General features: G+C 36.7%; 1 protein-coding gene across 1 annotated transcript; it reads left to right on the top strand.

Annotated features, from left to right (window-relative positions):
* Nucleotides 1-5,020: 5,020 nt before the first annotated feature.
* On the top strand, nucleotides 5,021-12,346 carry LOC129273033 (uncharacterized). Its single transcript, XM_054910093.2, has 4 exons — nucleotides 5,021-5,345; nucleotides 7,319-7,465; nucleotides 8,613-9,812; nucleotides 10,551-12,346. Exons 1-4 carry the CDS (start codon nucleotides 5,117-5,119, stop codon nucleotides 10,685-10,687), a joined length of 1,713 nt encoding a protein of 570 aa, XP_054766068.2. The 5' UTR covers nucleotides 5,021-5,116; the 3' UTR covers nucleotides 10,688-12,346.
* The last annotated feature ends 4,079 nt before the right edge of the window (nucleotides 12,347-16,425 follow it).

The raw sequence follows: 16,425 nt of genomic DNA, 5'->3' as shown, positions 1-16,425 counted from the left end.
CGCCTAAGTTTTTACTTGCCTAAAAACTGTATTGCGTACATTATATTGCTTTTTAATCTTGCCATATTTTATTACTTAAATTTGGTCTGGGCTAACACATACCAAACCAATCTTAAAAAATGATGTTCCCTTCAAAATAAAATTGTACGTATTATTTCTCCAGACGACAAGATGCCACTAGCAAATACTAAAAATTTGTTTCATTCCCTAAACTTGTTGAAATTAGACGACATCAACAAACGTCAACAATGTCATTTTCTCAACAGGTGATTACATTCTCAAATTCCACAAAATTTCGTAATTCATTTGCTCATGTTTTCAACATACATAATTTTGTTACCCGCTCAAATAATTAAATGTTCATTCCCAAACATAGAAAAATAATCTTCCAACACAACATTCGTTATACTGGCCCCAAAATATGGAACGAAATTCCGGATTACATAAAAAAATCTCTATTGACAACTAGCTTTAAGTATAAAATGAAAAAATTGCTTCTGTCATTTTAACTATGAATATTTTCCATCTTACGTTTCCTTTTGACTTTAAGTTAACATGATAATATGAACCATGGATAATTTTTGTTGCGGTATTTATATTTTACCCCCACTTATACTTTTGTTGAGCATTCTATTTTTTATCATTAATTCATGCCTGCCTCCCCACTCATGTCTCCCTCTCTCGTTCCCTTTCCTTCTCTTATTTTCTCTGCCCTTTCGTTTGTATTGTTTATTGTATTGTATTTTTGTCTATAGGCGTATCCCGCCATAAGCCTCATCTTTTAGGCTATACGCCTTCTTCTTTAAACCCAACATGTACATATTTATAATCTTCATAATATTGAGTTTTGTATGAATTAATGTTTACGAAAAACGTAATGAAATGGAGGAAAATAAATGTTTATTTGAAATTGAATTTGGTATAAGGGCAAAAGGCGTTTTCTACACATTAAAGCAACTTTCATGTCAATGAAACCTCTTGGAAAAGTAAGAGGAGGCATTGCTCTGCATGTCGCGATCAATTACATTCGGGCACCTTAAAGCATAGTCCCGCAAGAGCCTGCGAAGGTACCACACCCTTATCCGTAGCTTGACTATTAAAATATCTTGCATTTTGGAGCCCTCATTGTGGCAAATGATGCTTCGTTTAGGTAGAACAACAACTTATTTTCTTAAAATAACGTGGAAACGAAAGAGAAGCCTACCCCCTCACTGCTAAAGTCATCCAACCCCTATTTCGTATTTTGCCCATTTCTTTGAAGAAAAAAAAAATCGCCATTTTGTAGCCCCATTGATACAAAGGGCGTTTCTGCTTTGCAGAAAAGTCACTTTTATTGTTTTGTAACTCCTGGGAGACAAAAATGTAGGATTTTCTTTATCAGCTTCATCAAAAAACGTGCACATCGAAGCCTACCCCCGTCAGGGACTTTCGAAATCACCCACCCCTTTTATCCGTATTTTACCATTTTATTAAAAAAATCTACTAATTTGGAGCCCACATGAAGCCAAAAAATACTTTTCCTACATAGCAAACCACTATCATTGTCTTTAAACCACTTGGATACGAAAAAGTAGTATTTTCTCTCTCTCTGCTACATATAACGAAGTACTGGCACATCGAAGCCTACCCCTCAGTCGGCGGCTGAAGTCGCCCAACCCCTATTTCGTATTTTGCCCATTTCCAGGAAATTCGCTATTTTGGAGCCCAAATGAAAGAAGGACGTTTCTGCTTCGCAGAAAAGTCACTTTTATTGTTTTGTAACTCCTGGGAGACGAAAAGGCAGTATTTTTTCTGTCAGCTTCATTTAAAGACGTGCTCGCACACCGAGGCCTACCCTCGTCAGAGGCTGCCGAATTCTCCCCACGTTTTGCCCATTTTCCCACTTTATTGAACAATTCGCAGTTTTTGACCCCCTCGTTCTGACAAAAGAGCATTCCTGCTATATAGTGAAGCCAATTTTATTTTTTTTAAACCACTTAAAGATGAAAGAATAGGCTTTCTTCTATCAGCTACAAACAAAAGTGCTGGCATATCGACTTTTCGATTTTTCCGTATATTTGCAAATATGGAAAAGGGGATGGTGACTTCGGCAACCCCCTAAGGGGGTAGGCTTCTATGTGCCAGCGATTCTTTACATGTAGCAGATAGACGAAAGTCTACTCTTTTGTATCCAAGTGGTTTACACAATAAAAGTGGCTTTACTACATAGTAGAAACCCTTTTCCCTCAATGTGGCTCCAAAATGGCGAATTCTCCAAGAAATGGGCAAAATACGAAAAAGGGGCTAGGTGACTTGGGGCAGCCCCATGAGTGGGTAGGGTTTGCTGTGCCCTAACTTCTTTATATTTAGCTTATAGAGAAAAACCTACTCTTTCGTCTCCAAACGATTTCAAGAAAATTAAAGTTGTTTTTTACCTAACCGAAAGACCATTTTGCCACATTGAGGGTTCCAAAAGCAAGATATTTTAATAGTCAAGCTACGGATAAGGATGGAGTACCTTCGACAGGCTCTTGCGGGACTAAACTTTAAGATGCCCGAACGTAATTGCTCGCGACACGCAAAGCAATGCCTCCTCTAACTTTTCCAAGAGGTTTCATTAACATAAAAGTTGTTTTAATGTGTAGAAAACGCTTTTTGCCCTCATACCCATTATGTAATATACACCTTTCTATCGCTACGCTCATTGATTAATGCGTGCTAATCACACCAACAAAGGCGAGGCAAGACCGATTAAGTATCTTATTGAAAGGCATGCCAGCAAGTGATTGTCGTCGGTATCACTAGTGTGACTATGTGACGGAAATTGCTTTTTGGTGTCATTTTATCGCAATATCGGGGAATACATCTGGAGGTATTTTCCCCTTTATCTAAGCAAGTTAAGACATTAATACTGTCATGAAGCATGTCAATGTTCTCGTTAATACACCCTCTTTCGTGTGGAATGCTGATATTTTGCATTAGTCGTTAGTTGTTGATATTAAAACAGAAAAATATTAATGCACATGCAAATTTTTGACCCAAAACATGAAAATTTTGGCATAAAAATATGAAAATGATTGATTTTCATGAAAAATCAAAGATGGCCTACAAAAATGGGGTCCTCTGGATCTTCCGTACAGGATATGACCCGGCAGCAACACATTTTCTTGACCACTGTCATGCCAACATGATGGGACCATCAAACCTTATGTACCCGATCAGCTGAATAAACGCTCCCAGCCCCCGGTCTAATAGGTATTTTCTTCACTGCTGCATAAAAAAATGCGAAACTCAATACAAAGCGTATTGTGTTTACGCGGATTGGCTGATTGTAGAGCTATAGGCCCATGCACAATCATAAAAGAGCCGCTATCAAGCCCAGTCAATCGTAAGCATGAACTGCTTTTGGAGATGTCATGTTGTTATTTTATATAATATGGTTCTGCCTTGTAAGCCCAAAGGTTGTTCATTTGCATGATGACTCTACTAGATGCGTCTCTTTTTTAGGCGCGATTCTTTTTATGATTTGTAAAAAATTTGGTCGAGGAAAGATGGCGGGCGTGAAGTCAGATTCCACAGAAAAATGGAGATTTGTGATTTTCATCAGCAAGTTTGGCTTTCACCTGATAGTGGGATCCATCAGCAAAGCATTTGGAGTTCTTCTCAACGATATGATTTTGCTCTTTGACACAAATGTGGCTGTACTTGGTTTACTTTGCAGTATACCTATCTCTCTCATGCTGATAGCCTGTGAGTAAATCAATCGATCAATCAATCAACCAATCAATCACTCAAGCAAAGAATTAAATCAAGTGCCTTGGTGTAGCGGTTCTATCTCTCGCCTTGTAATCAGAGGGTCGTGTGTTCGAATCCCATCATGGCCAAGCGCCCTTTGGCAAGGCGCCAATCCACACTTTGCCACGTTGGTTTAGCAAGTGTGCGCTTAACAGGCTGCTTGAAATGCTATGAATCCAATGACCGGGTAATATTGTGAAGCGCTTTGAACAGTCGTAGATTGATAAAGCGCTATATGAATGCCAATTGTTATTATTATTATTACTAATCAAGTAAACAATCAATCAACTAATTCATCAATCAATCAACCAACCAATCAACAAACCAACCAACAAATCAATCAATCAATTAGTCGACTGAGCAATCAATCATTAAATCAACCATTGTCAAGTTATTGAGGAATGTTTCGATTTTAAAAAAATTCTATACAAACTTTTATGGATATATTAAACAATTTAGGAATCGCTGTTTCTTTGCATTTTCCTTCCACTTTCATGACTGTAAAGAATTGTAAAAATGTAAGGAAATGGAGGGGAAAAAATAAATGTTTATTTGAAATTGAATTTGGTATAAGGGCAAAAGGCGTTTTCTACACATTAAAGCAACTTTTATGTCAATGAAACCTCTTGGAAAAGTAAGAGGAGGCATTGCTCTGCATGTCGCGAGCAATTACATTCGGGCACCTTAAAGCATAGTCCCGCAAGAGCCTGTCGAAGGTACCACACCCTTATCCGTAGCTTGACTATTAAAATATCTTGCATTTTGGAGCCCTCAATGTGGCAAATGATGCTTCGTTTAGGTATAACAACTTATTTTCTTAAAATCACTTGGAAATGCACATGCAAATTTTTGACCAAAAACATGGAAATTTTGGCATAAAAATATGAAAATGATTGATTTTCATGAAAAATCAAAGATGACCGACAAAAATGGGATCCTTTGGGTCTTCCGTACAGGATATGACCCGGCTGCAACACATTTTCTTGACCACTGTCATGCCAACATGATGGGACCATCAAACCTTTAGTATGTACCCGATCAGCTGAATAAACTCTCCCAGCCCCCGGTCTAATAGGTATTTTCTCCACTGCTGCATAAAAAAAATGCGAAACTCAATACAAAGCGTATTGTGTTTACGCGGAGTGGCTGATTGTAGAGCTATAGGCCCATGCACAATCATAAAAGAGCCGCTATCAAGCCCAGTCAATCGTAAGCATGAACTTCTTTTGGAGATGTCATGTTGTTATTTGATATAATATAGTTCTGCCTTGTAAGCTGAAAGGTCGTTCATTTGCATGATGACTCTACTAGATGCGTCTCTTTTTTAGGCGCGATTCTTTTTATGATTTGTAAAAATTTTGGTCGAGGAAAGATGGCGGGCGTGAAGTCAGATTCCACAGAAAAATGGAGATTTGTGATTTTCATCAGCAAGTTTGGCTTTCACCTGATAGTGGGATCCATCAGCAAAGCATTTGGAGTTCTTCTCAACGATATGATTTTGCTCTTTGACACAAATGTGGCTGTACTTGGTTTACTTTGCAGTATACCTATCTCTCTCATGCTGATAGCCTGTGAGTAAATCAATCGATCAATCAATCAACCAATCAATCACTCAAGCAAAGAATTAAATCAAATGCCTTGGTGTAGCGGTTCTGACCCTCGCCTTGTTATCAGAGGGTCATGTGTTCGATTCCCATCATGGCCTAGCGCCCTTTGGCAAGGCGCCAATCCACACTTTGCCACTCGGACTCTCACCCAGGTGCTAATTGGGTACCGCTAGGAAAAAACCGTCATTGCGGTTGGTTTAGCAAGTGTGCGCCTAACAGGCTGCTTGAAATATGGCAAATGATGCTTCGTTTAGGTATAACAACTTATTTTCTTAAAATCACTTGGAAATGCACATGCAAATTTTTGATCAAAAACATGGAAATTTTGGCATAAAATATGAAAATGATTGATTTTCATGAAAAATTAAAGATGGCCGACAAAAATGGGATCCTCTGGGTCTTCCGTACAGGATATGTCCCGGCAGCAACACATTTTCTTGACCACTGTCATGCCAACATGATGGGACCATCAAACCTTATGTACCCGATCAGCTGAATAAATTATCCCAGCCCCCGGTCTATTAGGTATTTTCTCCACTTTGGCCAAGCGCCCTTTGGCAAGGCGCCAATCCACACTTTGCCACTCTGACTCTCACCCAGGTGCTAATTGGGTACCGGTAGGAAACAACCGCCATTGTGATTGGTTTAGCAAGTGTGCGCCTAACAGGCTGCTTGAAATGCTATAAACCCAGTGACCGGGTAATATTGTGAAGCGCTTTGAACAGTCGTAGATTGATAAAGCGCTATGTAAATGCCAATTGTTATTATTATCATTACTAATCAACTAAAAGACTTACCAATCAATCAACTAATTAATCAATCAACCAACCGATCAATCAATCTACTAACCAGTCAATCAATCAACAAACCAACCAACCAACAAATCAATCAATCAATTAGTCGACTGAGCAATCATTCATTCAATCAACCATTGTCAAGTTGTTGAGGAATGTTTCAATTTTTAAAGAATTTTATACAAACTTGTATGGATATATTAAACAATTTAGGAATCGCTGTTTCTTTGCATTTTCCTTACACTTTCATGACTGTAAAGATATATCATTAAGTCAAATAATATTATTTTTCTTTAAATAGTAACTTAAATAAATAGAAGAAAATAGACGTTCTCTGGAGATCTCAAAATTATGTTTTAATAAAGTAGGGCGCAAAAATATACTATCACATACAATTAAATTAAATTTTGTCGCAAGATTTACAAGAGAAATCTATACTTTGTATTCTACCTCAATGGTATAACAATTTCTGTCATCAAATTCGTAAGTTTATGAATTACTAACTGAATGAAAGGAATCTTCATTACAATTTTTTTTTCTTAACACAACCATCAACACCACCACCAACTATACTACTACTAATACCACCACCACTACTACTACTACCACTACTACCACTACTACTACTACTACTACTGCTACTTCTACTACCCTTCTACTAAAATTACTACTACTACTACTACCGCTCCTGATGATATTACTTATACTGATGCTATGCCACTACTACTACTACTACTACTACTACTACTAATAATAATAATAATAATAAAGCTTCTGCTGGTACACCTATTTCTACTTATCCTACTACTACTACTACTTCTACTACTACTACTACTACTACTGCAACCACCATTACTTCTACTTCTACTTCTACTACTACTACTTATACTACAACAACGTTATCACTTACACAATATATCAAAATTTAATGTTATACAAGCAATAGCAGAAACAGGAACATAAGAGAGTACAGTATTATATGCAACGCAGAGATGAAGAATGGATGATTGAGAAGAAGAACAACATGTTGAAGAAAAATTAGAAGATGAAGGACAGTAAGAAGAAGTAAAAAGTTAAAAATAAGAAACTGTTGTACTGATGTCAATATGCTCTTATGAACAACCTGTCTTTTCCAAACTTCAGGTCCTGTCATTGCTCCTATTCTTTCGGACTACGGAGGAAGCCCACGCCTAATTTCACTTCTTGGAATGACTTGCGGTTTCTGCGCCCTTATACTGAGCAGTCTAACAAGCTCTTGTGTTCTGTTTGGAATATACCTGACCGTGCTTGGTAAGAATTTTTTAGAAGACTGTTAGCAATATGCTTGTAAATTGGCAATAAAGAATAATGCAGAAATGTGAAGAAGCCTAAAACCAAGTGAATGTTTAAGGAACAAAATGATAATGATCTTCGTTTTGGGGCTCTGGTGAACTGAGGGTACATTACCATGCACATTTTTCAGCAAACGTGTCATAAAAATGGCCTCTGATTGAGATAGGGTCAGCCGCCCAATCTAAAAAAAAACGTTCTGCGTTTAATTCACGGACTTATGTAAGGACCGGAAGGCTGAAATGAGTATTGTGCAATGGACATGAACACTAAAATGAAAAATATTTATATACATTTTTTTTCAATAATGATAGTTTTTATGTACCCCAGGGTAGCCACTTCAGTTCTTATGAACCATTCTCCTAGCGGGCCCTGCATAAAAATAATATAGGATTTTTGTAACGCACGTATCCACCCTGCTAGGTGCTCAAGGCGCTCATATATTACCCTGCCTAAGCTAGTCTAGCGATTCTGGTGCGCACAGCTTTTTGAGGAATCACTTCCTGCCGGTACCCATTTGCCTCACCTGGGTTGAGTGCAGCACAATGTGGATAAATTTCTTGCTGAAGGAAAACACGCCATGGCTTTAACCTACGTCCTTCTTAACCACTAGACCACGACGCCCCCACACAGAATGCATAACATAATGCTATTATTACCCTTCTCCATTCTATATCTCGAGCGCCTGACATGAAGGCAAAATGTCCCATTCTTAAAGTTTTTGGCATAACTCGGAATGGAATCGAACCCACGACTTCCCGTTCATTACATATCAGTAAACATATCAGTAAAAAAAAGACTAATTGATAGGGTCAGCTGGGTGCAACTGTTATTTTAGTCATATTTGACTATTTTCTAGTCGTATTTTACTAGAACAGAATTATTTCTAACCAGAATACATGTCAGAAATTTGACTAGCATATCAGTTGCACTCAGCTGACTACTTGTCTAGTCAATTTGACTGATTTGTTTTAAGAGTTTAGGCAGGCGCTCTACCACCGAGCCACCACACACAACAGTTTTCTTTTTAAGTTACATTGTCACTATCCGAAACCATATGCAAAAGTTAATTTCCCTTCGTATACTGTTTGTATGTCTCATACTATAGGAATTGGTTTATCAATGGGCTACATGGCGAGCTATGTGATGTTGGACGAGTACTTTCCAATGAGTTTCATCCTATTGAATACTGTGACGGAGGTTGGTAGTTCTGTAGGAGTTCTCTTTATTCCCTTTCTCTTGGATCAATGCAGACAAGCGTACGGGTACAGTGGGGCTATGTTAATCTTCAGTGCCATCTTCTCACATCTTTTAGCCGGAAGTGCCACTCTTAGGCAACCTCCATCTAAGGATAAGTGCAAAGTGCCCGATAAGCTCGAATACCGGAAGGAGCCTGGAAGCCGATGGAATGGCCATGAAGGTGCAACAATGGTTTCACAATCAAACTCGGTTCAAATGGAAAGGAGGGAGGTGATTGAAGGACGCGGAGACTCCAAAGGAGGTAAAACGGGTGGAGACCCAGAGGAAATCGTTAAATCTAACCCTAATGCAACCGAATCTTGTTGCTCGGACGGTGGCAAGACCACACCGTTCAATTTAGAAAAACAGCTATACGAAGCAAAAAACATACAAGAAAAATGCCTTGATGGAAAGGATTTAATGCAGGAGGAATTACTAGATCACACAAGGTCTTCAGAATCATATGCAGGTTATTCTGCAAATGATGACATGGATGAAAATTGTCAACTTCTTAGTCATCAAACTGAACTGTCTGCCAGAGACAAAATTGTTTTAGACAAAGGAGAAGGAGAATTTAGCCAACGCACTTCCATCAAAAGATTCTTTGTAAACTCTATATTTGTACAGGAACCATTGTTTACTCTGCTTTTGCCGCTGCATTGTATGAACCATGTCTGTGCGTATTCCTGGATGCTCTTTCTTGTGCCACACGCCGAGTGGCAAGGAATCGGTAGCTCAGAGGCAGCTCTCCTGTCCTCAATCGGAGGGGCCGGTGCTTTACTTGGTCGGATGTCCCTGGCGATATTAATATACTTCGGTCTTGACCTCTTTGTCATCTGCCTCATCAGTAGCGTTGTGGCTGCGGCAACGTTCTTGATAGATCCCTGGTGCACTTCCTACAGCTTGTTATGTGTAACTGCTTTTGTGCAAGGTTGTACCATGTTCATCAACTCCACCGGTCGGGCTTCCATGTGCAAGGTGACGACTTCTTCACACACCTTCGTTCGTGGTTGTGGGTATGCCGCTTTGTCTTCTGGAATAGGAGGGATCGCAGGTTGTTTTTTGGCAGGTAGGGTTACTCTGAAAAGCATTTTGATACCTCATTAATGAGTTCCGATGCATTTTTTTTCGTGAGATAGCACAATGCAAATCAGTGGGAGATTAAAGCAGTTAACCTGTTCCTTCCTGTGCAATTGCACTCTTAGAGAAAAAAACTGTGCTGACTATAACCTTTCTTGAATTGTCCAGTATTTGGAACCTTTTATGGTTCTTCAAAGATGTAAAAAGGTGGTTCGAAACAGTCATTTGTTTCTGCAAGGAATCCTGTAAGATTTTTTTGTACTACCTATGTGGTCCTTGATGGTATGAAGAACCCTACCAATTTGTATAGTGCTCTTTGTACAACCTATGGAGTTGTTTACACAGTGGAGAACCCCATATAGGTTTTATGAAGAGGCTTGAAGGATTCATTGTAGAACGACAACAGCGACAAAAAAAACTGTTCTTTAGGACTGTTTTGAACGTGTTTCTTTGAATAATCTTTAGAACCTTAAAAGGTCCAAATACGGGCTAATAAAGGTTCTCAAATTCATAAGAGTTTTCATTGGTCTAATGTGTGTTTGATACTACAATATTTTTGTATGATAATTTGTCTCTTGACTGCTAGATCATGTAGATAACAATTTGCAAACCCACAAAACGACACGCGTGCATGTGGTATGATTTTAGTTTTGAAAAATGGTGGTTATTAATAGAAAAATATATATTTTGTGTAATTGATACATTTGACTTTTTCCGCTTCTTGCAGGTGTTATCTACAATGAAACAGACTCCTTCCACGTAGTTTTCATGTTTCTGGGATCCACTCAAGTACTCTTGGCTCTCAACATCGTAATTTATCTCCTTATCATTCATTTTAAAGGAAATGGACATACCGTAGTTTAAAGATTACGTTTTCTAATGAGGCAATTGGTGCTTTATACTTCAATTCTATTCAATTCAATTTTTTTTCACATCTCTTAAAAATAACAAACAACATTTTGAAATAATATACAAAACATTAAACAGAAAACAAATGAAAACAAAGCATGGCAAAACTATTATGAGGCGGATGTGACGGGCAGACAGGAGGCCATTGACCTATTGAGGTCTGTCCGTCTAATTACCTCAAGATAACCTTATAATAGAGAATAGTAACAGCAATAGCAACAAAACAATTGGTAAACCTAAACGACACGGGGGTTATACAGCAAAATAAAACTGAAACAAAACATATAGGTGTGACAGGCGGCAGGCACGGAAAGGGGTAATAAAAAAATTGATTCGGAAAATAGAACACGGTCAAGACCCTGTATCAAGGAGAGCTTGTTTTAGTTTTCTTTTAAATTGATTGAGTGATAAGGATTGTTTTAAGTCTTTAGGAAGGCCATTCCAAAAAAATGGCCTTTGGTAACATAAACTAGCTCTTGATGCTTCATATCTGAGTAGTGGAATACATAGATCTTTGGACTTTCTGCAATTGTATTTATTATGTCATACTTATATAGGAAGTACTCTCTGTTTTGTAAAGGGAGTAGGTTGTTAATGACGGAATACATAAAAGTTGACATTCGGAATTCGTGTAGGATCTTTAATGGGAAGATATTTAACTTTTTAAATAGAGGTTCGGTATGGGCGTATTAACATGATTAATGAGAGTTGGTCATGATACGAATCGCACGCTTTTGGAGTGAAAAAAAAATTATTTTCAGATGAGTACTTATGACAAATTTCCCCATAGGTGAGGTGGGAAAAAAATCATTGAATAGCATAGACTAACTAAAATTCTTAATGGGAGTAGCTCCCTAACTCTGTATAAAGCTCCAATAAATGTTGATATTTTCGCTGATATATAATTGATATGATCTTTCCAAGAGAGTTGTGAATCTATTATTATACCGAGGTATTTAACATTATTATTTTTATCTCAATATTATTTATCTTTAAGTTAAAATCAAAATCAGTTGATTTGCCTTTCGTTTGGAAGATAACATTATGTGTTCTTTGCGTTTATTTGTAGCTTATTGCAGCTGAACCATTCTTCGTAAATTTTCATCTCATTTTGTAGTCCTTGTTTCATATACTCAACATTATTCCCAGATAAGAAAATACTAGTGTCGTCTGCAAATTGAATTGCTGACGTGTTAGAACTTATATTTTGAAGGTCATTGATATAGATAAGAAATAGTACATGCCCAGGTATAGCCCCTTGAGGAACACCGGTAGATACATTTAAGAAAGGAATTTATGTTTGCAGTGGTAACATATTGTTTGTAACAATTCTAGAACGAGTCCCCTTATACATGTTATACGTGTTATATATGTTATAATGATATGGTCCATACAGTCGAATGATTGCGACAAATCAATGAATATTCCAATAGTTATTTTCTTCTGCTCAAATGTTTTTACTAGTTTATCAACTAATTCGATAAAAGCCAAATTGGTGTCGTAGCCTTGTCTGAAGCCGTATTGTTTTGATGATAATATATTTTCTTTTTTTACAAATGGCATTAATTTCACATACAACCTTTTCAAATATATTACTGAACACACTTAATACAGAATGGGACAATGGTTTGTAACATTATCCTTATTCCCGTTTTTAAAGACGGGTATAACTTTTGCGGTCATTGATATAATATACAGTGCGTCCCACAAAAAACGAAACCGAGATTTATCGATGATTTATCATAACTTAATCACAAATACAATAGACAAATGACCTACCATTTTAAAGCTTAGAATCTCCTCTTTCATCTGCAATTACTTAAATTGTTTCTCATTCACGCATGAGTGAGCAAAAACAATTTGAAGAGGGGGTACCAAAAAGTCACTTGGCGGGCTGTATCTGGGTTTCAAAAGAAAACCACATTTAAAAAAAAAATCAATATCTGCTCTTTAATTTGATACCTCAATTACAGAAAATGGTCAAGAAATAACGAAGTTCTGCTTATTTGAAATAAAGCTTGAATTTCAATAATTTCATAAGATGAAGGTTTTACAGGCTAGCTTTCCGAGTCACTCGATCAGCCATGCATTAAGTCTTTTGTTAACCGTGCGATAATTCTGTGGGAAACCGGTGAAAACACGTTTATTTTATGAAATTATGGAAATACAAGCATTGTTTCGAGGGAACATAACTTTTTTACTTCTTGACCATTTTCTATGATTAAGGTATCAAATAAAAGAGCGGAAATTGAACTCTTTAGAAATGTGATTTTCTTTTTGAAATTCAGATACCCCTCGCCAAATGAGTTTTTGGTATCCTTTCGTCAAATTGTTTTTGCTCACTCATGCGTGAATAAGGAATAATCTAAGTAATTTCAGATGAAAGAGGAGATTCTAAGCTTTACGATGGTAGGTCAATTGTCTATTGTATTTGTAATTAAGTTATGATAAATCATCGTTAAATCTCGGTTTCGTTTTTTGTGGGACGCACTGTATAGTTGATTTAATTAATGTAGTATGAAACCCATCAGACCCTTGACTCATTTTTTGCTGAAGTTTAGATACTATCATCAGAATTTCACTTTCTGTCACAGGGTTAAAGAACATAGGGTTTAAATAATTTCCATTCAAATATTGTAAATGATTAGATAAATGGTCAATGTTTTCTTGAAGCTGTATCATAAGTTTGATTTCCATCGCAATTTAAATTAGTAATATCGCAACGTTTTTTATTCCTATTTCGTATTTCATTGATAACTTTCCATGTTGCTTTTGGATCATTTTTTAAGCTCTTAAACTTATCATTATAGTGCTTGCGTTTTGCACTTCGAAATTCATTGTTACCACTATTCCTATATGTCTTATAATATCTTTGATTAAAGTCGGAGGGTTTTTTTACGTAATTTTTATATAAATTATACTTCCTCTTACACATACCCTTCAATGATTTTGTGAACCTGGTTTATTCCTTTTGCAAGGATTTTTTTTTTTGTAATTAAAGGAAAACAACCATCATATACATGCAAAGGTAAGTCAAGTTGCTTATTAAAAACGACCACATAGATTCCTGCAATTTAGCACAAAATATATTAAAGCTCGGAATGTCATACTTTCGATATTTATGTTGATGGGAGTTCACAGAATTAGTTTCAACGCTTTTATCGAGAATGGTAAAAGGAGGAAGATGGTCGCTAATATCGACTGTGAGAATACCTGATTTAATAATTCTTTCGGGAACATTACTGATAATATCTAATACAGTCGTTGAGGTGTGAGTAATTCTTGTTGGTTTTACAATTTGCGGAAAGAAAGAGAAGGTAGCCAGTGTGTCGACAAAATCATTTATTATCATTTTATTTATTATTTCAGTTTTATTTACGCAGGGTAGCCCTTTCAGTTATAGGACTGATTTACAAAGAGGCCCTGCGTCGATAGAAAGAACATATACATATACATAGTTGGGTCTGAACTAAAGCATCAGCGGAAAGAAATTACATTTAGTTTTGAATACTTGAAGGGATGTTTAATTTTTAAGATTAGAGGGAAGCTTATTCCAAAGGAACGGACCATGATATTGAAAGGACTTTTTCATGATTTCAGTTTTGGGTTTGGGAATAAGTACAAGGGACATTAAGGCGTATCTGATTAGTATATGGGGATAACGAAATGATATTAGATTCAAAAGATATTCTGGGGCAAGTTTATTTATAACCTTAAACATGTATAAACAAAATTGATAATTGACTCTGTGAGAAACAGACTGCCATTTTAATTGTTCAAGTAGAATAGTGTGAGGAGTTAGAAAGTCAGCATTTAGAATTAGGCGAGCATCTATATTTTTTTAAGCGTCGTAATTTTTTATTAAGAATTGTGAAGATTTGCCCTATATTACCAAACCATAGTCAATATGTGGGAGAATGAGGCCATTATAAAGTATAGTTAGGACTTTATCTGGCAAGTATTGTTTAATTTGCCGTATAAATCCAATGGTCCTTGAGATTTCCGTACAAGTTTTTATCAATGTGTTCATTATAAATTTGAGTAAGTTATCAAAGATAATTCCAAGATACTTAAAGTTATTAACCTGCTCAATAACTTAAGAATTATATTTAATCATAATTTGTTTTGAGGTAAATATTCTTACGTGTTCCAAACAATATTACTTTACTCTTACTGGTATAAAGGAGAACTATATTGATTATGAATGTGGTCTTATTATATGTCAATGGAAAGATAATGATGTGGGGATTATCAGTGGGTCATTCAAAAATAACGAAAATAATACATAAGGTGAAAATCGCCGATTAAAAAACGCTCAAAATGCCTCTCCGAAATATGCCTCGCATCGGTCTCTGAATTGACTTGAATTTGATGACGTCACTTTCTGTACGAGATGCGTGATTGGCTCTCCCACGTGAAGCTCCACTTGCATGCAAAACCTGTTGCGAGGGTACGTTTTCTCCACACTGTCACTGAATACTTCGATCACGAAATGAAAGAAAACCCAGAATTTTATCTAGATTTGGATTTTCAAATTGATGATTTTGAAGATGAAGAGAATGATGATGAAATGAACAAAAAAAGTGACGTAGTTGGAGGTAAATTGGGGGAATTACGCCGATGATGATGAGTCGGACAATTCAACTTGCAACACGATCACATGCCGATTCGCTACCTAACTCATGCAGCTGCTAAGTGCTAGCTACACCGCGCGGGCCAAATTGAATTCATGAAAATGAATTACCACACTGTCCAGACAGAGTCTCTTACCTCTGTGACTATGAAGAAGGAAAATAATGATAAAACTGTACTTACAAACAAGTGAATGTAATCCGAACCTGAAGGCAACTCAACGAATAGCAGCAGACGATATGCACCGACGATAAACTTCATGTGGCTGGGATAGATTGTCACTCGTTCTGTTAGATGTAATTTTTATCTCATTAATTTGACAAATTACGAAACTCGGGGAATTATTTATCTATATAAAAATATAGTTACATCTCGTATTATTTTTTAAATTACGATAAAACCTTTTAAAAACTCGTATATGTGATCGTAATCAAAATCACAAACATGCCGTATTGCTTGCTCGCCTTGGCTGAGAGAGTAGATCTATGCACGTGTTGCACAGCTCTCAATCAAGCTACGCATGTTGGGGATCTTTTACATCTAATTTTAATTTACCTCAACGTTTTCCTTCAAAAAACGTTTTATCGTAATTTAAAAATTATACGAGATGTTACTATATTTTTATATAGATAAATAATTCCCCGAGTTTCGTAATTTTGTCAAATTAATGAGATAAAAATTACATCTAACAGAACGAGTGACAATCTATCCCAGCCACATGAAGTTTATCATCGGTGCATATCGTCTGCTGCTATTCGTTGAGTTGATTTGCCTTCAGGTTCGGATTACATTCACTTATTTGTAAGTACAGTTTTATCATTATTTTCCTTCTTCATAGTCACAGAAGTAAGAGACTCTGTCTGGACAGTGTGGTTAGTCATTTTCGTGAATTCAATTTGGCACGCGCGGTGTAGCTAGCACTTAGCAGCTGCATGAGTTGGTAGCGAATCGGCATGTGATCGTGTTGCAAGTTGAATTGTCCGACCCCTCATCATCGATTCCCCCAATTTACCCCCAACTACGTCATTTTGTTGTTCACTTCATCATCATTCTCTTCATCT

The sequence above is a fragment of the Lytechinus pictus genome, chromosome 12 (assembly GCF_037042905.1).
Source record: "Lytechinus pictus isolate F3 Inbred chromosome 12, Lp3.0, whole genome shotgun sequence".
Lineage (NCBI taxonomy): Eukaryota > Metazoa > Echinodermata > Echinoidea > Temnopleuroida > Toxopneustidae > Lytechinus > Lytechinus pictus.
The sequence above is the reverse complement of the archived record's forward strand: the minus strand, read 5'-3'. Positions and strand labels throughout refer to the sequence as shown.

Bases quoted from the DNA above. Each gene is read 5' to 3' on its own strand.
- LOC129273033 (XM_054910093.2), top strand. From the start codon at position 5,117: ATGATTTGTAAAAATTTTGGTCGAGGAAAGATGGCGGGCGTGAAGTCA. The intron at 5,346-7,318 runs GTGAGTAAATCA...TCCAAACTTCAG, and splicing joins CTCTCTCATGCTGATAGCCT to GTCCTGTCATTGCTCCTATT. The intron at 9,813-10,550 runs GTAGGGTTACTC...CGCTTCTTGCAG, and splicing joins CGCAGGTTGTTTTTTGGCAG to GTGTTATCTACAATGAAACA.